This window comes from Furipterus horrens, unplaced genomic scaffold (assembly GCF_987537825.1).
Source record: "Furipterus horrens unplaced genomic scaffold, mFurHor1.1.pri manual_scaffold_2, whole genome shotgun sequence".
Lineage (NCBI taxonomy): Eukaryota > Metazoa > Chordata > Mammalia > Chiroptera > Furipteridae > Furipterus > Furipterus horrens.
In genome coordinates this window covers 94,462,410-94,486,282 of record NW_028327172.1, presented here as the reverse complement: position 1 = coordinate 94,486,282, position 23,873 = coordinate 94,462,410, and the positions used below count along the sequence as shown (strand labels likewise).

Genomic DNA, 23,873 nt, shown 5'->3' with positions numbered 1-23,873 from the left:
GGTTCACTTATCATGGCTCACTGTATCGCGAGATTTTTAAAAATATTTAATAATTTATCACAGATTTTTCACTATATCGCAGGATTTTGCAGTGCTGTATACGTGTGTTGTTAAAGTTATGTAGGTTTAAGAGTAGAATATGTTTAAGAACATAAGTAGTGTTTATAGAAGTGTGGAAAAGTTTAATAAGGGGGTGGGAAAGGTTAATAAGGGACTGGGAACGGTTTATAAGTGTGTGGGAAGGATTTATAAAGCCTTAAAACATATATAAATACTAAAATAAATGTAACGTTCTACTTTGTGGATTTTCACCTATCATGGGGGTGTCTAGAATGTAATACCCGCGACAAGTGAGGGAATACTGTACTTCAAAAAATCCCGTGGTACAGTGAGTCTATGATAAGTGAACCGCAATATAGAGAGGGACTACTGTATTTGTCTTTCTCTAACTGGCTTATATTCCTTAGTAAAATGTTCTTCATGAACATTCATGCTGTTGCAAGGATAAAATTTTCTTTTTCAAGGCCAAGTGGTATTTCATTGTGTAAATGTCCCATAATTGTTTTTATCCACTCATCTGTTGGTGGACACGAGAGCTATTCCCAACTCTTGGCTATTGTAAAGAATGCTGCAATGAACATACAGGTATTTATGTTCTTTCAAATTAGTGTTTTGTGCTTCTTCAGATAAATTTCCAGAAGTGGGATCACTGGGCCATAAGGCAGTTCTGTTTTTAATTTTTTGAGGTAACTCATACTGCTTTCCACAGTGGCTGCACCTATCTGCATTCCCACCAAGGGTGCAGAAGAGTTCCCCTTTCTCCACATCCTTGTCAGCATTTGTTGTTGCTGATTTATTGAGCTTAGACATTCTGACCCATGTAAGGTGATATCTCATTGTGGTTTCAATTTACATTTCTGTGATGATTAGTGACATTGAGCATCTTTTCATAGATCTGTTGGCCATCTGTATCTTCTCTTTGGAGAAGTGTATATTCAGGCCTTTGCCCATTTTTTCATTGGATTGTTTGTTTTTCCGGTGTTGAGTTTTGTAAGTTCTTTATAAATTTTGGATATTAACCTCTCACCAGATGTATTAGCGAATGTGTTCTCCCATGCTATAGGTTGTCTTTTTTATTTTGTTGATGATTTCCTTTGCTATGCAAAAACTTTTTAGTTTGATGTAGTCCAATTTGTTTATTTTTTCTTTTGTTTTCTTTGCCTGGGGTGATATATTTGATAAAATATTGGTACTAGCAATGTCCAAGATTTTGTTGCCTATGTTTTCTTCTATGATTTTTATGGTTCTGGGACTAACACTTAAGATTTTATCTATTTTGAATTTATTATGTGTGGTGTAAGAAGGTGATCTAGCTTCATTTTTCTTCCTGTATTTGTCCAATTTTCCCAGGACCATTTTTTGAATAAACTATCTTTATCCTATTTTGTGTGTGCTTCCTTCCTCTGTCAATATTGACTATATATTGATTATAAAGGTGTGGGTTTATTTCTGGGCTCTCTGTTCTCTTCCATCGATCTATGTGTCTTTATAATAGTACCATGCTGTTTTGATTACTATGGCGTTACAGTATAGTTTGATATTAGGCAGCGCGATTCCTCCAACTTTGTTCTTCTTTCTCAGGATAGCTGTTGCTATGTGGGGCCTTTTGTGGTTCCATGTAAATTTTTGAAATATTTGTTCTAGTTATGTGAAATATGCCATAGAAGTCTTGAAAGGAATTGCATTGAATCTATAGATTGCTTTGGGTAATATGGACATTTTATTTTATTTTTTTGCTTTTTAAAAACTTTAAATAAAAAACTCATTTGTTTTTAAAAGCATTAGCAAGAGAGAAGGAAAAACAGAAAAGGTATAGAGCAGAAGGCTTGCCCCTTAGTAGTGTTCATTGAGAAGGTACAATTTTTGATTTTCTGGAATTGAATGTTTAGTGTTTTTATAAATGGGGAAAAAAAAAGACAGTTAAAGATCCCGAAAGCCCATGGCTATTCTATTACCAACACGCCACCAAGAAAAAGAACATCAGCAAAAGAGCAGAGTATGGATATTTTAATGATGTTAATTCTTCCTACAGATGAACACAGTATGTACTTCCACTTACATGTATCTTCTATATCTTTCTTCAGTGTCTTATAATTTTATGAGTACAGGTGTTTTACATCCCTGCTTAGGTTTATTCATAGGTATTTTATTATTTTTGTAGCAATTGTAAATGAGATTGTTTTATTAATTTCCCTTTCTGTTAGTTTGTATTGGCATAAAAATACAACTGATTTCTGGATATTAATTTTGTATCCTGCTACTTTGCTGAAATCATTTATCAGTTCTAGTAGTTTCTTTGGGATTTTCTGTGTATCATGTCATCTGCACAGAGAAGGAAAACTCTGACTCCAAAAAACCTCCGCTGCCTTGCGGCATACCTCTTCAGGGGAAAGGCTAAGGGAGTAAACCCTGACAGAAAATCCGGAGCCGGAGTCCCTAAGGCGGTTTGACGTTGTAGTCAACACCGGCAACTCCTGCGGCGCACCTGAAGCCAAGCTGTATTGACTCCGTCTTTCCCTTGGACCCTTCAGCTGCGAAGAGAGGGGGGGTCTGCTGCATGGGCAACAGCAGACCCTCCATATCACCCTGCCCAGGCTCTGTAGCTTCAGCGTCATCGCAAGATGTCGATTCAACACGGAGACAGATACGATGTCACTCCCGAGTCGGACTGCACAGCCATTCTCGGCGGTGCAGATAGACTCTTGAGAAGCTACACCATCGTCTCTCGAGACGGACGGCTGCCGACGATGTCATCTGCAGATAAAGACAGTTTTGCTTCTTCCTTTCCAAATCGGATACCTTTTATTTCTTCTTCTCATCCGATTGCTGTAGCTAGGAATTCCACTACTGTGTTGAGTAAGAGAGGTGAAAGTGGATATCTCTATCTTGTCCCAATCTTTAGGGGAACACTTACAGTTTTTGCCCATCAAGTATGATACTGGCAGTTGGTTTGTCATATATGGCCTTTATTATATTTAGAAGTGTTCCCTCTAATCCCACTTTGCTGAGAGGTTTCATCATAAATGAGTGCTGGGTTTTATCAAATGCTTTTTCTGCATCTATTATGATTTTGTGGTTTTTATCACTTCATATGTTTATGTGGTGTATCACATTTATTGATTTGTGAATGTTGTACCAACCTTGCATCCTGAAAGAAATACCACTTGATCATGGTGTATGATCTTTTTGATGCATTGCTGTATTTGGTTTGCTAATATTTTGTAGAGGTTTTAGTATCTGTGTTCATCAGGGATATTGGCCTACAGTTTTCTTTCTTTGTGATGACTGTATCTGGTTTTGAAATTAGGATAATGCTGACCTTGTAAAATGAGTTTGGCAGCCTTCCCTCCTCTTGAATTTTGTGAAATAGTTTGAGAAGGAGAGGTATTAGTTCCTCTTAGAATGTTTGTTAAAATTCACCTGTGAAGCCATTCCATCCACTGCTTTTGTTTGTTGAAAGCTTTTTTTCTTTTTTGATTAATGCTTCAGTTTCACTAAGTGTACTTTGTCTATTCTTCCTGAGTTACTTTTGGAAGGCATTTGTTTCTAGAAATTGATCCATTTTGTCCAGGTTGTCTAATTTGTTGACATATATTTATTTGTAATATTTTCTTATGATCCTTTGTATTTCTTTGGTGTCAGTTATTTCTCCTCTTTTATTTTATATTTTATTTATTTGAGTCCTTTCTCTTTTTTATTGATTAGTCTGGTTAAAGGTTTGTCAATCTCGTTTATCTTTTTAAAGAACCAACTCTTGGATTAATTGACCTTTTGTATCTTTTTTAAGACTCATTTATTTTTGCTCTGATCTTTATTATTTCTTTCCTTCTACTCACTTTGGGCTTTATTTGTTGTTCTTTTTCAAGTTCCTTTAAGTGTAAAGTTATATTGTTTATTTGAACTCTTTCTTGTTTCTTGAGTGCTATGAATTTCCCTCTTAGAATTGCTTTCCCAGTTTCCCACAGATTTTGGTTTGTTGTCTCCTCATTTACATTTGTTTATAAGTGTCTTTTTATTTCTTCCTTAATCTAATTATTGACCCATTCATTACTTAATAACATGTTATTTAGCTTCCATGTCTTTTGTATTTTTTAGTTTTCTTCTTGTAAGTGATTTCTAGATTTCTAGCATTGTGATCAGAGAAGATGCTTGCTATGGCTTCAGTCTTCTTTAATTTTTTGAGACTTGTTTTGTGTCCTAACATGTGGTATATCCTAGAAAACGTTCCATGTGCACTTGAAAAGTATGTATATTCTGTTGTTTTGGGGTGAAATGCTATGAAGATATCAATTAAATCCTTTGTCTAGTGTGTCATTTAAGGTTGCTGTCTCCTTGTTGATTTTCTGTCTGTAAGATCTATCCATTGAAGTCAACGGGGTGTTAAAATTCCTGACTGTGACTGCATTTTTGTTGATATCTCCCTTTATATACATCAGGATTTACTTCACATATTTAGGTGCTCTTATGTTGGGTGCATAGATGTTTACTAGTGTTATATCCTCTTATTGGATTGTTCCCCTTATCATTATGTAGTGTCCTTCTGGGACCCTTACTGTAGCCTTGGTTTTAAAGTCTATTTTTTTGGATATAAGTACTGCTACTCCAGCTTTTTTCCCCGCATTTGCATGAACTATCTTTTTCCATTCCTTTACTGTGTGTACTTTCAATCTGAGATGGATCTCCTGGAGGCAGCATATATATGGATCTTGTTTCTTATGCATTCAGCTACCCTATGTGTCTTTATTGGATAATTTAAGCCATTTACATTTAAGGTGATTACTGATATATACATATTTAGTTCCACTTTACTTTTAGACTATTTCTCTTTTTCTTTTTTTTCCCTTCTTCTCCTCCTTCTCCTCCTCCTCCTTCCTCTACTCCTTCCTCCTCCTCCTCTTTCCTTCCTTCCTTCCTTCCTTCCTTCTTTCCTTCCTTCCTTCCTTCCTTCCTTCTTCCTTCTTCTTCTTCCTAAAGCAAGCCCTTTAACATTTGTTGCAGGACTGGTTTGGTGCTAACAAACTTCTTTAGCTTCTTGTCTGGGAATCTTCTTATTTCTCCTTCAATTTTAAACAATAGCCTTTTTTGGCTAAAGTAGCCTTGATTGTAAGTCTTTGCTTTTCATTACCTTGAATATTTCACCCCAGTTCTTTCTGGATTGAAATGTTTGTGTTGAGAACTCATGTGACAGTCTAATTGGTACTCTCTTGTCTGTAACTACCTGCTTTTCCCTTGGCTTTTGGGATTATTTTCTTCTCTTTAAGCCTTATCATTTTAATTATGATGTGTCTCAGTGTAGGCCTATTTGGGTCCAACTTGTTTGGGACTTTCTAAGCTTCTTGGACTTGTTTATCTTTTTCATTCACCAGATTAGGGAAGTTTTCAGTCATTATTTCTTCAAATAGTTCTCATCCCTTGCTCATTTTCTTCTCCCTCTGGTATTCCCATGATGCAGATGTGGTTATGCTTCATGTTGTCCAAAGTGTTTCTTAAGCTCCCCTCATTTCTTTAAATTCTCTCATTTGCTTTTTGTTGTTCTGCCTGGGTGTTTTTTTCTACCATGTCTCCAAATCACTGATTTGATCCTCTGCTTCATCTAACCTACTAAGTGTATTACTTATTTCAGGTTTTGCATTCTTTATTTCTGATGGGCCCTTTCTTATGGTTTCTGTGTCTTTTTTCATACTGTTGAGTATCCTTATGATCATTACTCAAAACTATCTGATAAATTGCTTGCCTCTATTTCATCTAGTTCTTCTGGAGAATTCTCTTGTTCTTTCATTTGGGGTGCGTTTCTTTGACCATTTTGGTTGCTGCTTGTATTTTCCACCTTAGTTGTTAGGCTAATCAGTAATATAGCCTCAAGCTCTAATCAACAGCCCAGGTTAAGAACCACAGGGTGGGACAGAGCAATTCTGTGGTCTGGGCAATTGCTTCCCTTCAGGCAGATGCCACTTAAAGGGGATTGCACTGCCTGAGAAAGATGGCTTCTGCAGTATAGGGAATGACACAGTACATGTATCCTGGTGGCTGTTCCTTCAGTTCTCTCCCCAGAACCACCAACCCCAGACTCTCCTCAAGTGTCTCTAATCCACTCTGCTCTCTCTCTGCTGGAGCCCAGGGTAAGTGGCTGCAAAATTTTGTGTGTTGGCCCTTTATGAGCCTCTCTGTGTTTCCAGCCATCTCTCCCTGGCAGACAGAAACCCTGCTGCTTTTCACAGTTGGTGTTATCTGGCTTCCTTTCTGGCTCTTGTGCTATAGGCTGAGTAGTACAGCTTGGTGTTATGCCCCACACTTCTTGGGGGAACACCCTGACTGCTAAAATATCTCTCTGGAACTTCAGCTGCTGCCCATGGGATCCCAGCCAACCCCCTCCTCTGGACTCCTTACCCGTCTCATTGTGGTGAAGTGGTTTCTTCTGTTTATAAGGCTTCTTTCCAGCTAGTGTTTAGTTGGTTATTCAGGATGATTTCTCTACAATTTTCTTGTAATTTCAGATTGGTCCTTGGCAAAAGTTAGTATATCTTCCACTTACTCTCTGCCATCTTGGATCAGTCCTTGTTGTTTTTCACATGTGTGCATTCCAGTCAACTCTTCTTGGCTGCCATGTTACATCAGTGTTGCACAAACCATTTTTGTTACATTAACAATGGCTGGACTTTTTCTGGACAGACCTCGTATATTATTTTATTTTGTCAGTTATGCTTTTGGTGTTGTAGCTAAGAAACCATTGCATAACCCAAGGTCATATCATTTACTCTATGTTTTCTTTTAGGAGTTACATAATTTTAGCTCTTACATTTAGGTCTATGGTCCATTTTGAGCTATATTTGTTAGGTAGGAGTCCAAATTCATAGGTTTGCATGTATATATAGTTGTATCAGCACCATTTCTTGTAGGGGACTTTTTTTCTTCTTTGAATTGTCTTATCACTCTTGTCAAAAATCAATTGACCACAAATGTGAAAGTTTATTTCTACACATTGAATTTTATTTCATTGATCTATATGTTTATCCTTATGTCAATTCCACACTGTTTTGATTACCATAGCTTTGTAGTTGAAATCAGAAAGTATGATACTCCTGACTTTATTCTTCTCTTTCAAGGTTATTTTGGCTATTCTGTGAACCCTGCAGTTCCAGTTGAATTTTAAATCAGCTTGTCAGTTTCTGCAAAACAAAGAAAGAAAACCAGCTGGGATTTTGATTGGAATTCCATTGAATATGTACATAAATTTAGGGAGTATTATGGTCTTAACAATTCTAAGCCTCTCATCTGTGAATATGGGGTCTCTTCATTTATTTAGATTTTCTTCAGTTTTGTTCAACAATTTTTATAGTTCTCAGTATACAAGTCTTAACAGTTTTTGTTGTTGTTGTTAAATTTATTGTTGGGTATTTAGTTCTATTTCATTCTGTTAAGTGGAACTGTTTTTTGTTTTTTTTGTTTTTTGGTTTCATTTTCAGATTGTTCATTGCTATTGTATAGGAGTACAATTTATTTTTGTAGATTAATCTTGTACCCTTCCACATCGCTCAGCTCATTTTGCTAGATTCCTTAGAATTTCATATATGCAAGATCACGTTATATGCAAATAGATAGTTTTAACCTCTTCTTTCCAGTCTGAACCCTTTTCTTTCTTTTTCTGGCCTCTTGCATATAAAACCTCTAAACACAGTGTTGAATGAAAGTGGTAAGAGTGATTTGTCTTGTTCTTGATCTTACAGGAAAGCTTTTAGTCTTTCTCCATTAAATATGATGTTAGTTGTGGGTTTTTTTAAAGATGCCCTTTGTCAAATTGAGGAAGTTTCCTTCTGTTCCTAATTTGTGGGGTGTTCCCTATCTTGAAAGAATATTGGATTCTGTCAGATGCTTTTTCTGCATTATTGTGACTGAATTTGTGGCTTTTGTCCTTTATTCTATCAAAATGTTAATTCAGCCTTGCATTCCTGGGATAAATTATCCACTTGGTCACCATACACAATTATTTTATATGTTGTTGGACTTCTTTTGCTAGTGTTCGTTGAGGATTTTTGCATCCGTATTTGTAAGGGATAGACCTTGGTTTTCTTTTGATATCTTTGGTTTTGAAATTGGTATAATATTGCCTCATAGAACGAATCGGGAAGTATATTTTCCTGAAGAGTTTGAGAAGGATTGGTATTGAGTCTTATTTAAATATTTGGTAGAAATCACCACTGAAGCAGTCGTGGCCAGGATTTTTCTTTGTTGAAAGTTATTACACTACCAGATCAGCCTCTTTGCTTGTCTATTGGTCTATTCCAATATATTTTTTTCTTGAGTCAGTTTGTGTCATTCTAGGAATTTATGCATTTCATCTAAGTTAACCAATTTGTTAGCATGCAGCTCATAGTATTCCCTTTTAATTCTTTTTATTTCTGTGAAGTCTATTGCACTACCCCCTTCTGTTCCTGATTTTACTAATTCAAGTCTAATCCTTTTTCTTGGTTGTTCTAGCTAAATGTTCATTTATTGATCTTTCCAAAGACTACCTTTTGTTTTTATTGACTTTTCTTCATTTTTCTGTTCTCTATTTAATTTATTTCCACACTATTCTATTCATTCCTTTCTTCTTCTTGCTTTAGGTTTAGTTCGCTCTTCTTTTTCTTTTTATGCTTAAGGTGGAAGGTTAGGCTATTGATTTGAGAGCCTCTTTTTTTTTTTAATTCAAGAATTTATAGTAATAAATTTTCTTCTAAGTTTCAGCTACTCTGCATAGGTTTGGGTAGTTTTAATTTCCATATTTTTTAAAATAAACTTTAAAAATTAAATTTATTGGGGTGACATTGCTTAATAACACAAATTTCAGGTGTACAACTTTATAATACAACATCTGTATATTCCATTGTGTTCTCATCACCCAAAGTCTAGTCTGGTTTCATCATCATAAATTTTATTTTGAGTTTACAGAAAAATTGTGAAGATAGTAGAGTTCTAATATACCTCACACCTGTGTATTATTAATATCTGTAATGTTATATGATATAGTTATTGGTCTGGCCAAAAAGTCCATTTAGATTTTTCCATAAAACAAAAGGCATATTTTTATATTTCACCAATAACTTTATTGATTTGGATATTTTTAGTATTTTGGCCATCTCTGGCTATTGGCTTCTAGTGGATAGAGGCCAGGGGTACTGCTAAACATCTTCCAATATGTAAGACAGCCCCACAGCAAAGAATTATTTGGCCAAATGTCAATAGTACCAAAAAATTTCTCAAACCACTTTTGACAGTTCAGTCAGTCACAGCACCTTCTCCATACACTGCACAAATCTCTTTTGTTTCAGTTGCGCTTTTACCTTTCTTGAAATAATAAAGCCTACTACGCCAAAATGTTGCATATCTTCTTCCATTTTCAATATTAAAATGGCTGCACAAAAATTCACCAATTTTGATTTTTTTTTTTAATGCACACTGATATGACACCTGTCACCATACAATCTAACAAAACTGTTTCAAGTAAAATTAAAGACAGCTAGGGACTACTAAAGCGATCGTACGGAAAAAACTAAACAAACTCATTGGTCAACCCAATATTATGGCATCTGTAATGTTATTATAACATCTTATATTCTTTTGATATATTCATTACAATTAATGAACTAGTAGTGATACATTATTATTAACTAAAGTTCATGCTTTATTCAGATTTCCTTAGTTTTTACTCATTGTCCCTTTTATTTTCCAGGCAACCTTCCAGGATACCATATTACATTTAGTTGTCATGTCTCCCTAAGCTCCTCTTGACTGTGATGGTTTCTCAGACTTCCCTTGTTTTGTTTTACCCTGACAGTTTTGAGGACTACAGGGCTGCTATTTTGTAGAACGTCCTTAAATTGGGACTTGTCTGGTGTTTTTCTCATGATTAGACTGGGGCTGTGTGTCTTGGGGAAGATAACCACAGAGGTAAAGTTCCATTTTCATCATTTCCTCTGAAAGGTACATACTGTCAACATAACTGAATCACTTTTAACAGTAACCTTGATCATCTGGCTGAGGTTGTGTTTGTCCAGTTTCTTCACTGTAAAGTTAAGCTTTTTTTTTTTTTTTTTTCCCCACTCTGTGCTGTACTCTTTGAAGGAAGTGACTATTTGCAGCCCACTTGAGTGGGAAGATAGGCTCTATCTCCTAGGTGTTTTATTGCTTGTACTTGTTATATCAGTGTATCAGGAATACCAGTCATGCCCAGCTGATTGTGTCCCAGATGATAAAGTGACCTGTGGAATATATTGATTCTGACCAGGAAGACTGCCTTTTTGGGTCACTTTAATGGTTTCTAAAGAAGTCAGTTCAAATCTGTTCAGTGATGAGTACTAATATCTCGTTCATGTGCTCCTCCAGTTGTGGGGAAGTAAGAAGCAGTGGTGAAATCACCAGTTTGCTGAACTCTGGGTGGTAGAGAGTCTAAGATTAATAGCTTACTGTTACTCTTCAAAATCTGATTGGAATAGCCCTGGCCAATGTGGCTTAATTGTTTGGGTATCATCCTGAAAACTGAAAGGTCACAAATTCGATTCCTGGTCAGGGCACATGCCTAGGTTGCAGGTTCAGTCCCTGGTCAGGGCATGTATGAAAGAAAGGCAACCATTCGGTGTTTCTCTCTCACATTGGTGTTTCTCTCTCTTTCTTCCTCCCTTCCCTTCTCTGTAAAAATCAGGATGTCCTCAGGTGAGGATAAAAAAAATTAGATTGGAATAATTTCAGCTTCATCAGAATTTTGATTACATGTATCTTTGATTCCACTAATTTGCATTTTACTCCTTCCCCATGCCTTTGTGAACCAGTTTTGTTATGTGGAGTCAACTGAATGCTCTCTATAACTCTGTAATTGTTTCCTAACCTGTTTTCTAGAGCCTCGTTAAGGTAGTGCTTCTTATGAGTTTAAATCTGATAATTTAATTGAGCAGGAGTGTTCTCTTAGCAGTGATCTAAGGGTGTTGTTTAAAAAAAATCAATTTTATATTATTTCATTTGGCAGAGAATTAAAATAACCAAATAAAAGTTTACTAAGTAAATTGCATCTGACCCCTGAATATAGCTTTACTGGCAGGTTCTGCTAAATTACATGCTATAAATTGGAGCGTATTATGAATGCCTTCTCTCCCAACATAACAATTGCCTTTCTTCAGTACTGGCGTGTATTATAATACCTAATTCTTTTAATTAGCCCTAATGGAATATCAGATGTGGTGAATGCCTGTCGTTTTTTTTTTTTCAAACTTTAAATATTATCTTTAATATCACCTTTTGTACTTATTAATATGTATCAATTAAGGTGTAAAGTAAGTAAGAAGAAAATTGAGTAGCCACCTTTTGCACTGAGCTAGTGAGAATCTATTTGAGAGCTTGGAGAGTTTTGTATAGCTTGTCTGTATAAAGGAATAGAGTCTTAAGAGATGTGGGTGAAGATTGTTTCACAACCTCCTCTTTGTATTGCTTTAAAAACTCTAGAGGCTTAGTGAATCCCAGTCTCAGTTTTCTGCTATTAGAACCATTTTATTATACATTTTCTGACTCTCTCCATGGAGAATAAGGGAAATTAGTCATCAACCTTTATAAAAGATTTAGTCTGGGGTCCCTAGGATGGTGTCCAGCTGAAATTCCACTTGGCCTGGCCTGGATCTTCACCTAAAGAATTAAAATTCTCACACAAATAAAAATCACAATCAGAAACATTAGCTCTTTCTTTTTTTCTACTTATTTAGTACAATATGTGATGTTAAAAACTAAAATCTCAAAAAATTGAAAAGATGACGTAGCTCTGTTCAGTGACCTACTTTTTTTTACCAGTGGTTGTCACAGCCCAGTGCTATTACTGTTCAACGAGAGAGATTTGGAAGCTCTCACACAGGTACACACAGTTTCGAGTGCTCGGCTGCATGACCTCTTGGGACCTAGTTGAAGGTCTTTTCTACTTTCTGTGCTTTAGACAACAAAGTAGACTCTTCTTCCTGGATCCTTTTCCTCTATACTTCACTGTTCACCACTGCAGCCTGTCTCACAAAGACTCAGTGTCACCTTAACTTGACTCTTTTCTGAATGCTGTCGTTTGTGGCCATTTTATTAGATAAATCACTTATCCAAGAAATCTACCTGCCTGCATCTGGATGCCAGAGCCAGAGCTTCCATGTGGATATTCATTACTCATTGTGCACAATAATGTGTCCATTAAAGCAGGCACTTGGGCCATGCTCTGCCCTGGCATCATGCTAGACACTGGGCACACAATGGGTAAAGTGAGGTACAATCCTTATCCTCAGGGAGCAAACATATGGTTTACTAGAGGGAAAGACTCAGGCAACTGCGCTACAGCAAGACAAATGCAGCAATGGGCATGTGGGAGGGTTCACCAAACTAATGTGGGGGAGTCAAGGTAGACTTGTCCTGTAATTATTTATTATTATTTTTTCAGTAAACTCTTGTCACACTTTATTGGCTATTTTATTTTTGGGATTTGAAATATGTTGGTAGCTTCTTATGATTCTAACTTTGTCTTTCAGTACATACAGTGTCCCTATTCATTCTGGGGATTACCTGGTATGTGGGATTAGCTATAAAAATCTAGGTTTTTAAGATTTAAAAATTGCTTTTTTAATCGAGGACTGAAAACAAAACAATTATTTTATATTTCTGAGCAAAAGAACCATAATTTAATTTATTTTTTATTGAGCAAATAGTTGAATGCCAACACCCATCTTGGCAAAGCCCATATATCAGAAGAGGCAGACAAGGTTATGAACCCCCTCAGCAGACTTCCCTGCATGTTGCCATTGCACCTGTTTTAAAGATGGCAGTCTGTTATAGAGTGCAAACGAAGCTGTAGGAAGTTTCTACTGTTTAGAAGGGAGCATGCCTTTCTACCTGTAGGTCAGGGACCAGGGGAACCAGGGAGGCTCCATAAAGGAGCTGCTAGCTCAGAATATTGCCTTCACTAAAGGATTTCTCCTTCCCTCCCTCTCTTCTTCCCCTTTTCTCTTTCTTTTCCCTTCTCCCTCCAGCTCTGTCCCTCTTAACCTCCAGCTCCCCATTCTCCTTCTAATTGCCTCACCCCTAGTGCCTCCCCCGGCCCTCTCTGCCCCACATAGCCACTGCCTGAAGTGGCCTTGCTTCTTTAATTTTATTTTTCAGTGTGAAAGACACCACTCCAGTTTCCTTCTCAGATACCCTGTATAACATTGTAAGCCTAATTCAGGCACGCAGAAACACCTAGCTTTGCCTTGTAGTTTCTTTTCCAAACCATTACAAGACTTAAGAGCAGAACATAGCAGATTATTCCTGCCTCTCCTTTGCTGCCCCTTCATTCCTTCTCCAGATGTTAAAAAGGAAGGGGCTCTCATAGCTTAGGCCTGGCCCTGTCTTCTCTGTCTTTCTGCCCCTCCCAGGTCATCGGATTCATGCCCATGATGTACTGCGTTTGTGTGTCACAGACTCTCAGATTTCTATCCCTGTGCTGTTTTTCATGCTCCAGACCTGCATGTGCACTGCCTACATGGTGGCCTCTGGGACATCTCAGACAGAAGATGTCCACAGTCAGTCTTGTCATCACTTTCACCAACCTCTTCTTCCTGGTGTTCTCTGCCACAGTGGGTGTCACCCATCCAGCTGCATGAGTGGGAAGTCTGGGGTCTCCCACAGCAGCTCATCTCTGGAATATGACTGTTAGTCTCGGTTGTCAAACACTTGTTCTCTGTTAGGACTGCTTTTTAATCTTCTGATGCCTCTTACCGTCAGCTGTGCTCCCTTCCAGTTCCTTCTCCCTTCTACAGCTGGAGCGGTCAGTGCCCCTACTTTGTCTCCACTGATGAGCACAGAGCTTGGTACATAGTGAGTACTAGGTATTTAGACAGTAAGTGAAGTCTTCCAGTTCGGCCACACTTACCATTTATCTGTTCACATCCTGCAGTCTTTTTGTTGTATAATTAGTCAGTTTCTAACACTATCCTGTTCTTCTACTTTTGCATTCATGTTTTTTAACAAACTTCTTAAAATCAGTCTCTTAATTACCTTCTTTCTCAAGAACTTCCTAAAGTGTAGCCTCCTCCCCAGAACTCTAATGATGTAACAGGTGTGGATTCATTCCCTTTTTTTACTTTTCCCATCCCAGTTATGAACATTGATATTATTTAGCTGAACATAATCTGTATTTTAGTTGTGTATTTAACATTTTGCTTTCTGCACATGCCTTTTTAGAAATTGCATATTAGAACTTTACAGACATTAAACTATGAATAATTTTAACACTATATAGATTTCATTTGTGTTACAAAGCAAGTTATTAAAAGAGTATGGATGATTAAATTTGTTTCTGATGCAGTAATTCCACTTTCTAATTGATAAACTATAGAAAAAAATATTTTCATGATTTAGAGAAGTATAAAACATACTAATAAACAGGTTTTTACAAATGGAAACTTTTTTTTTTTTAAAGGCATTCTTACTTTGTTACCCAACCCAAGTGGTAAGCTTTGTGGGTATTTCTGATGTTTGTCCTCAAACTAAATTGTGCCAGTTTATAAATCCTATTTTATTTGCTTTTATTTTCTGTCTTCAGCTGATACCATATGATTTCACTCATGTGGAATCTAATGAACAAACTGAACTAACAAGAAAAATAGAGACAGACTCAAATAGTAGGCTGACAACTAGGGAGAGGATAGAGGGATTAAGCAAAAAGGAAAAAAGACTCATAGACATGGACAAGAGTGTGGTGATTGCAGGGTGGAGGGAGTATAATGGGGATAAATGGTTATGGAAAAATACAATTAAAAAATAAAATGTATTTATCAAATCACAACAATAGTGAGATACTACTTCACACTGAAATAAGTCAGACACAAAAGGAAAAATACTGTATGATTCCACCTATATAAGGTACCTAGAGTAGTCAAAATCATGGAGACAAAGTAGAATGATGGTTACCATGGGCTAGGAGAGGGGAATACAAGATGAAAAAGTTATGGAAATGGACAGTGCTGATTTCACAGCAATATGAATGTACTTAATGCTACAGAACCTTACACTTTAAAATGGTTAAATGGTAAGTTTTATATATTTTACCACAGTAGGTTTATCAACACTGCCATGTAAATCTACAAATATTTCAAACTAAAAATTTTAATTAAAAAAACTACAGATAGGAAAAGATAGGTTTATTCCTTTCACATTCTTTGTTCTGCTTATTGGAATATTTGTTTTTTGTTGAATTTATATCGCTATCATAGTTGATAAAGTGTGAAATTCACCTATGGCTCCTGGAGTTTGTTTTTGACTTGGAGTCTTAAGATCTAGCTATATCCACACAGTCCAGTTATGTAATGTGCACATTGTACATCAGACTATTTTAGCTCCTGACTTTTTTCAAGGCTGGTGATATGGAATTAAGCCATTTTAGAATTTCTTCATATATATGAGAGAAAACAACTGAGTTGCTTAGCTCTGGCATTTTCTTGTCTCCCAGGTATACCTTGAAAGACTTCTAACATATGCAGAGATAGATATCTGTCCAGCCAACTGGAAGCGAATTGTCCTCGGGGCGATCCTGCTGGCCTCCAAGGTGTGGGATGACCAGGCTGTGTGGAATGTGGATTATTGCCAGATCCTGAAAGACATCACGGTGGAAGATATGTGAGTATGTATGTGTGTGTGTGTGTGTGTGTGTGTGGCAGGGGAGGGAGAGTGTTGGAGGAGGTTCAGGGTAGCATGTAGTCAGGGGAGCTGTTTATGAAGGAGCTTATGTCCCCTTTGAATACTCTTTGTAGTGTAGAATGAATAAATTTGATTGAATATCTCTTGGGAGCTGTTACACATTGAGGGCATGGTTGTGGTATATTATATGCAAAAACCTGTATTTCTCTTCACTGTGGATCATGAACAGGTACTGGCAACATTTTGTTTTGTGAAACTGGTTTAAGGAAACTACATTATAACTAAACTTTCCTTCACCTTTCTTATAAAGGGGTGGACCAGTGCCTCGTGCAGTATGTGGTGGTTTCTATCCCAGATGTATCTCACAGCAGACATTAACACAGAGTTAATGTCCTGCACCAGTCATTTGTGGGCAACAGCCTACCCAAAGAGCAGAAGACCTAAAACATGTTACTTTTTCGTTTCAGAGAGAAAATTCTTACTGCTTTGTCACTTTTACATGTTCAGTTTTTTAAAAATCAGCATTCTGTCCCTGAGGCCTGTCATGTATTTCATTGTTAGGGCAGCATGTTCTCCCAGCTAGGCTCAAGTACCCACAGATCAGTGGAAGTGCCATAAATCCTGGGGAGAGAGGAGGGCTGTCCACCCCATGGCTCTTAGGGCAGCCTTAGGATTTCTCAGATGGTTTAGTCCTCAGATTTAGGTGTGGACTGTTAGCAGGAGACCTGCAGGCCTAGAGTCTGGGATATCTAGGGTCTGAGATGCAGGAAATAGGTTCAGAGCCTCTTAGGAGGAAGGACATGTTTTGAAAGATAATCAGGATGAACTACATACTTATAATTGCTTATGGTTTATAGGCACTTCTGACACTCTTCCTGCTAAAATTTGTCTCATATTGTTTGTTTGGCTTTCTTGAGGAAGCTTTAGGCCAAAGGAGGTTCCCAGATATGTCCCAGTCCACATCCATGTCCCTGGACCCAGTAATCCTGGGGTTGCAGGATCTTCACATTGCCTGTGACTCCTACCTTGTAGGGGTGTCACATGGATTTCTTACCAGCCTGGTCACCTGTGCCTTGGTTCTAACTTGCTGGGCACCACATTTTGTGGCCCTGTGAAGCATGCTTGTTTATTTTGGGGGCCTTTTGTTACAGAGTTGATTCCTGCTGCCAACCTATAAAACTCCTTCCTGTGTCTGTAATTCTCTATTATAAAAACTAACAAAAGTATAAAGACGTTTTTGAGAGTAATAAAAATAAAATTCATGATCATATTTCAAAATGAAAACAACTATGAAAGTAATTGTCATTCAGACCATAAAGGAGAAGAACATTTGGGTGCAAGGTGTAAGAAATGCTAACTACTTCATTGGAGCTCATTCTCTCATCAACTGCCTTATAACATGTGACACTGAATTTTGCACCACAGGGATCACATCAAGGTTGTCTCTTCTCATTTGTGTAAAGAAGATGATGTATGACCAGAGACTTGGTATGGGTAGTGATTCTGAGGTATTGCAAGAGCAGCTAGAGGAGTTCCGCACCATGAGCAGTTTTATCTACTTAAGTAAAAGAAGAAAATGCTTCCTGAAGTCAGTGTATGTCTCAAATCTTTTAATCATTTATACCCCAGCTATTTCTTGAAGAAATGAGATTCAATGCAAATTACAAATAGTACAGAAGCATTAAGGAAAGAAAACTGAGAAAAATTAAGAATGAAGAGCATCAGGGGTAGGGAGGAGATTCCTTTTGTGCTATTATTCTTTTTTTAGGATTTAAAAAAAATTTTTTTCTTACATTTTTTCAAATGACCATTTATCCCCCTTATATCCCATCCTGTAATCACCATACTGTTGTCCATGTTCATGAGTCCTTCATTTTTGCTCCATCCCTCCACCCCCTAAACCACCTACACCACCCCTCTGAGAGCTGTCAGCCTGCTCTATCTATGAGTCTTGTCTCTACTTGCTTGTTAGATCAGTTTGTTCATTAGATTCCACAGATAAGTGAAATCATATGGTATTTGTCTTTCCCTGACTGGCTTATTTCACTTAGCATAATACTCTCCAGGTCCATCAGTGCTGTCTCAACGGGTAAAATTTTCTTTCTGTCTCTCTCTCTCTCTCTCTCTCTCTCTCTCTCTCTCGCTCTCTCTTTTGTGTGTGTGTGTGGATGAGTGTATTCCATTGTGTAAATGTCCCATAGTTGTTTTATCCACTCATCTGCTGATGGACAATTGGGCTGCTTGCATATCTTGGCATTTGTAAACAATGCTGCAGTGAACATGGGGGTGCTTATGTTCTTTCAAATTAGTGTTTCAGATTTCTTCAGGTAAATTCCCAGAAGTGGAAACTCTGGGTCATAGGGCAGTTCCATTTTTAGTTTCCACAAGGACTGCACCACCTTTTGCATTCCCACCAACAGTGCTCTAGGGTTCCCGTTTCTCCACATCCTTGCCAGTATTTGTTGTTTGTCGATTTATTGATGATGGCCATTCTGACTCATTTGAAGTGATATCTCATTGTGGTTTTAATTTGCACTTCTCTGATAATTAGGGACATTGAGCATCCTTTCATATATCTACTGGCCATCAGTATATTCTCTTTGGAGATGTGTCTATTCAGGCCTTTGCGCTTTTTTAAAATTGGATTGGGGTTTTTTTGGTGTTGAGTTTTATAAGTTCTTTATAAATTTTGGATATTAACCTCTAATCAGATGTATCAGCAAATATGTTCTCCCATTCAGTGGGTTGTTTTATTTTGTTGATGGTTTCCTTTGCTGTACAAAAACTTTCTAGTTTGATGTAGTCCCACTTAATTGTTTCTTTTCTTTCCCTTGCCTGCGGGGATATATCAGATAAATCTGAAAATCCCTTGCTGATCAAGGTCTGAAATTTTGCTGCCTATGTTTTCTTCTATGGTTTTTATGGTTTCGGGTCTAACATTTAAGTCTAATCCATTTTGAATTTATTCTTGTGTGTGCTGTATGAAGATGATTTAGTTTCATTTTTCTGCGAGTATCTGTCCAATTTTCCCAGGACCATTTATTGAATATACTGTCTTTAGGCCATTTTATGTGCTTGCTTCCTCTGTCAAATATTAATTGACTATAAAGGTGCAGGTTTACCTCTGGGCTCTCTAATCTGTTCCATTGATCTATGTGTCTGTTATTATGCTAGTACCATGCTGTTTTGATTACTATGGCTTTATAGTATAGTTTGATATCAGGTAGTGTGATTCCTCCAACTTCATATTTCTTTCTCAGGATTGCTATTGCTATTTGGGGTCTTTTGTGGTTCCATATAAATTTTTGAACATTTGTTCCAATTCTGTGAAATATGTCATTTTTATCAAATGCTTTTTCTGCATCTATTGATATGATCATGTGATTTTTATCCTTCATTTTGTTTATGTGTTGTGTCACATTTCTTGATTTTAAAATATTGTACCAACCTTGCGTCCCCAGAATAAATCCTATTTGATCATGGTGTATGATCTTTTTGATGTATTGCTGTATTCAATTTTCTAAAATCTTCTTGAGGATTTTAGCATCTCTGTTCATCAGGGATATTGGCCTATAATTTTCTTTCTTTGTAGTGTCTTTATCTGGTTTTGGAATTAGGATAATGCTGGCTTCATAAAATGAGCTTGAGAGTCTTCCTTTCTCTTGAATTTATTGAAATTGTTAGTTCCTCTTGGAATGTTTGGTAAAATCCACCTGTGAAGCCATCCGGTTCAGGGCTTTTGTTTTTTGGGAGTTTTTTGATTACTGCTTCATTTTTCACTAGGTGTAATCTGTCTGTTCAGATTCTCTGATTCTTCCTGGTTTAGTTCTGGGTGATATATATTTCTAGGAATTCATCCATTACGTCCAGGTTGTCCAATTTGTCGGCATTTAGTTATTTCTAATATTTTCTTACAGTCCTTTGTATTTCTTTGGTGTCAATTGTTATCTCTCCTCTTTCATTTCTGATTTTATTTATTTGGGTCCTCTTTTTTTCTTGATGTGTGTAGTTAAAGGTTTGTCAATCTTGTTTATCTTTTCAAAGAACCAACTCTTAGATTCATTTATCCTTTGTATCATTTTTTTTTTAGACTTTCATTTATTTCTGCTCTCATCTTTATTTCTTTCCTTCTACTCATGTTGGACTTTGTTGTTCTTTTTCAAGTTCCTTTAAGTGCAAAGAAGCTCTTTCGTGTTTCTTGAGATAGGCCTGTAATGCTATGAATTTCCCTCCTAGGACTGCTTTCCCAGTGTCCCACTGATTTGGAATTGTTGCATCCTCATTTTTGTTAGTTTCAAGGTATTTATTGATTTCTTCCTTTTCTCATTGTTGACCCATGTATTGTGTAATAACATGTTGTTTAACCTCCATATCTTTGTGCATTTTTTAGTTTTCCTCTTGTGATTAATGTTTAGATTCATAGCATTGTGATCAGAGAAGATGCTTGATATAATTTCAGTCTTCTAAAATTTGTTGAGACTTGTTTTATGTCCTCACATGTGGTCTATACTAGAAAACGTTCCATGGGCACTTGAAAAGTATGTATATTCTGCTGCTTTGGGATGAAATGCTTTGAAGATATCCATTAAATCCTTTTTGATCTAGTGAGTTGTTTAAGGTTGCTGTCTCCTTGTTGATTTTCTGTCTGAAAGATCTATCCATTGAAGTCAATGGAGCATTAAAATCCCCATCTATCACTATTTCTGTCAGTCTCTCTCTTTATGTCTATCAAGATTTGCTTTACATATATAGGTGCTGCTATGTTGGGTGCATAAATGTTCACTTAGGGATATGTCCTCTTGTTGGATTGTTCCTTTTATCATGATGTAATGTCCTCCTTTGTCTCTTACTGTAGCCTTGGTTTTAAGTCTATTTTTTTGCATATAACTGTTCCTACATCCTTTTTCCCCCTCTCCATTTGCATGAAATAACTTTTTCCATCTCTTTTAGTCTGTGTGTATCTTTTGTTCTGAGGTGGATCTCTTGGAGACAGCATGGGTCTTATTTTCTTATCCATTCAGCTACCCTGTATCTTTTGATTGGAACATTTAACCCATTTATATTTAAAGTGATTATTGGTGGATACATAGTACCATTTTGTCAGTATTTTTAAACTGTTTTCCTCTGTTTCTTTTTAATTCTTCTTAAAGCAAGCCCTTCACCATTTGTTGCAGCACTGGCTTTTGGTAACAAACTTCCTCTAGCATTTTCTTCTCTGGGAAGTTCTTTATTTCTTTAACTTTAAATGATAGCCCTGCTGAGTAAAGTAGCCTTGATTGTCAGTTCTCACTTTTCCTCAACTTGAATTTTGCATGCCAATCCCTTCTGGCCTGAAATGTTTCTGTTGAGATATCAGATGACAGTTTAATGGGAGCTCCCTTGTAGGTAACTACTAACTGCTTTTCTCTTTCAGCTTTTAAGATTCTCTCCCCTTTTTAAGGCTTTGCCGCTTTAATTACTATGTGCTTTGGTGTGGGCCTATTTGAGTCCATCATTTTTGGGACTCTCTGTGCTTTGTGGACTTGTGTGTATTTTGTCTTCACTTAGTTAGGGTATTTTTTGGTCATTATTTCTTCAAATAGGTTCTTGATCCCTTCCTCTCTTCTCTTTCTGGCATTCCCATGATGCAAATGTTGCTACATTTCATGTTGTCCCAACAGTTTCTAAAACTCTTCCCATTTTTTAAAAATTCTTTTTTCTTTTTGCTGCTTTTCCTGGGTGTTTTTTTCTATCCCATGTCTTCCAAATTGCTGATTCGATTTTCTGCTTTATCTAACATAGTGCTTATTCCTTCCAGCATGTTATTTATTTCAGATATTGCATTCTTTATTTCTCACTGGTCCTTTTTTATGGCTTCTCTGTCTTTTTTATCTGTAGCTGATAAATTGCTTACCTTCATTTCATTTAACTCTTCTGGAGAATTCTCATGTCTTTCATTTGGGGCCTGATTCTTTGTTCCCCATTATGGCTGCTTTTTTGTGTTTGTTTCTGTGTATTAGGTAGATCTGCAACAACTCCTTTGTAGGTCTATGTTAGACGCTGTCTGTGACTGGCCCTGGGCAACCTATTTGGGGCAGTTAGTGATCCACAGCTTGTGGCTCCCTCCACTTGGCCTGGTTAAGTGCACAAAGAACTAAGTTGTGCACCAAGGCCATCTTTAACAGCACCAGGGCTGCTGGAGGGTCTACTAAAATCTCAGAGCTCCCAGAGATCCACCTTTGCCTGTAGGCTGTTAGGCTTAATTACTCAAGGTTCCTCCAGTTGTACTACTCAGCAGCAGGACTTAAGCTCCTGAGTGTGAGACAAGAGTGATCCCTGTGGGTGGGGCTATTCCTCTCCCCCAGATTGATGCTGCATGGAAGAGTATGCTCTGTCTGAGAAAGATGGCTTCTGCAGTATGCGGAATAACTCAGCACAGGAGGCCTGGCATCTGACCCTTCAGCTCTTTCCCCAGAGCTACCAACCCCAGACTCTCCTCACACTTCTCTAGTCCATTCTGCCCTCCCTCTGCTGGAGCCCAGGGTAAGTAGCTGGAAATGAATTTTGTGCGTTCGCCCTTTTAAGAGATTCTCTGTGTCTCTAACCATCTCTGTCTGGTGGACAGAAACTCTGCTGCTTTTCACAGCCAGATGTTATTGGGTTCCTTTCACGGTTCTGGTGCTCTAGCTTGGAGCCCAGCTTGGGGTTTTTGACTGCAACCTTCTCAGGGGGATTCCCCCCCACGACCCCCAACCCTGGCTGCTGATCTATCCCTCCGGTATTTCAGCTGTCACTTTTGGGAACCCAGCCAACCCTCTTATGCCTCCACACTTTCTACCAGTCTTGTTGCGGTGGTGTGATTTCTTCCATAAGTCCTTGGTTATAAGGCTTCTTTCCAGCTAGTGTTTTGTTGGTTATTCAGGATGATTTTTCTATAATTTAGTTGTAATTTCAATTTAGTCCTGAAAGGAGGTTAGTGTAGCTTCCACCTGCTCTGCTGCGATCTTGGATCTTCTATTATTCTTAATCTACCACAATTAATTCACCAAAATGCCAACAAAACAATTTTCATGTAGACTTAGTATCATTGGGGAGTCCTTTTATTTTATATGAAAGCTTAAAGGTTTACAAATTATTTGTCGAGTCATGCATTGTCTAGTTCATGCATATCTCAGTTTGATCCTCTTAGCAACCCTATAGTGCATTTATTATTTCCACTTTATAGATCTGGATACCAAGACCCAGAGAGATTAAGTAGTGCTCCAATAAAACAAACAGGTGGGGAAGTTATACCCAGCTCTATTTTTTTTTTTTCAGTATTACTTTGTATTAGTTTCAGGTGTACAACATTAGTGGTTAGACAGATATATACTTTACAAAGTGATCCCCCAATATTTCTAGTACCCACCTGGCACCATACATAGTTATTACAATATTATTCACTATGCTGTAATTTATATCTCTTTGATCATTCTGTAGCTACCAATTTGTACTTCTTAATCCCTTCACCTTGTTTTCACCCAGCTCATCAACTTTCTCTCCTTGGCCAGCCACCAGTGTGTTCTGTGTCTATGAATCTGTTTCTATTTCTTTTGTTTGTTTTGTTCTTTAGATTCCACATAAGTAATTTCTGGCTTATTTGACTTTGCGTAGGTCCATCCATTACTTTCACAAATGGTAAGATTTCATTCTTTTTTTTTTTTTTTTTTTGCTGAGTATATACAGGGTGGGGTAAAAGTAGGTTTACAGTTGTTTGTATGGAAAATAATACAAGAATAAACTTTATCTCACGTAATCACAACTGTAAACCTACTTTTGCTCACCCTGTATGTACCACAGCTTTTTTATCCACCCATCTGCTGATGGGCACTTGGGTTGCTTCCAAATCTTGGTACATAATACTGCAATGAACATAAGGATGCATATATTCTTTTGAATTAGTGTTTTGGGTTTCTTTGGATGTGTACCCAGAAGTGGAATTGTATCCCCGGCTTTCTTAATTCCAGTGAACATTATACAGTGGTTAGAGAGAACAACAGAAATTACATGTACCCATTCCTAGGCTCTCCATGGGGTTGTTTTAAATAAATGCCTGAAGTAGCCATTTTTAAAATTGTCCCTCCTTAAATAAAAAGTGGAAGGGTAAAAATAACAGGTAATTTGGGATT

The 23,873-nt window shown here is 37.3% G+C and overlaps 1 protein-coding gene across 6 annotated transcripts in view; it reads left to right on the top strand.

Moving 5' to 3' along the window:
• The window catches only part of CCNY (cyclin Y), a 274,826-nt gene that overhangs the window by 235,511 nt on the left and 15,442 nt on the right, over positions 1-23,873 (top strand). For all 6 annotated transcript variants that reach the window (XR_016509033.1, XR_016509034.1, XM_090266140.1 and 3 more), the window contains one exon: positions 15,539-15,705. Coding sequence is in view for 4 of the 6 variants with exons in the window: in XM_090266140.1 (XP_090122266.1) it covers positions 15,539-15,705 (167 nt within the window). In the remaining 2 variants the exon portion in view is untranslated. The remainder of the gene's footprint in view (positions 1-15,538; positions 15,706-23,873) is intronic.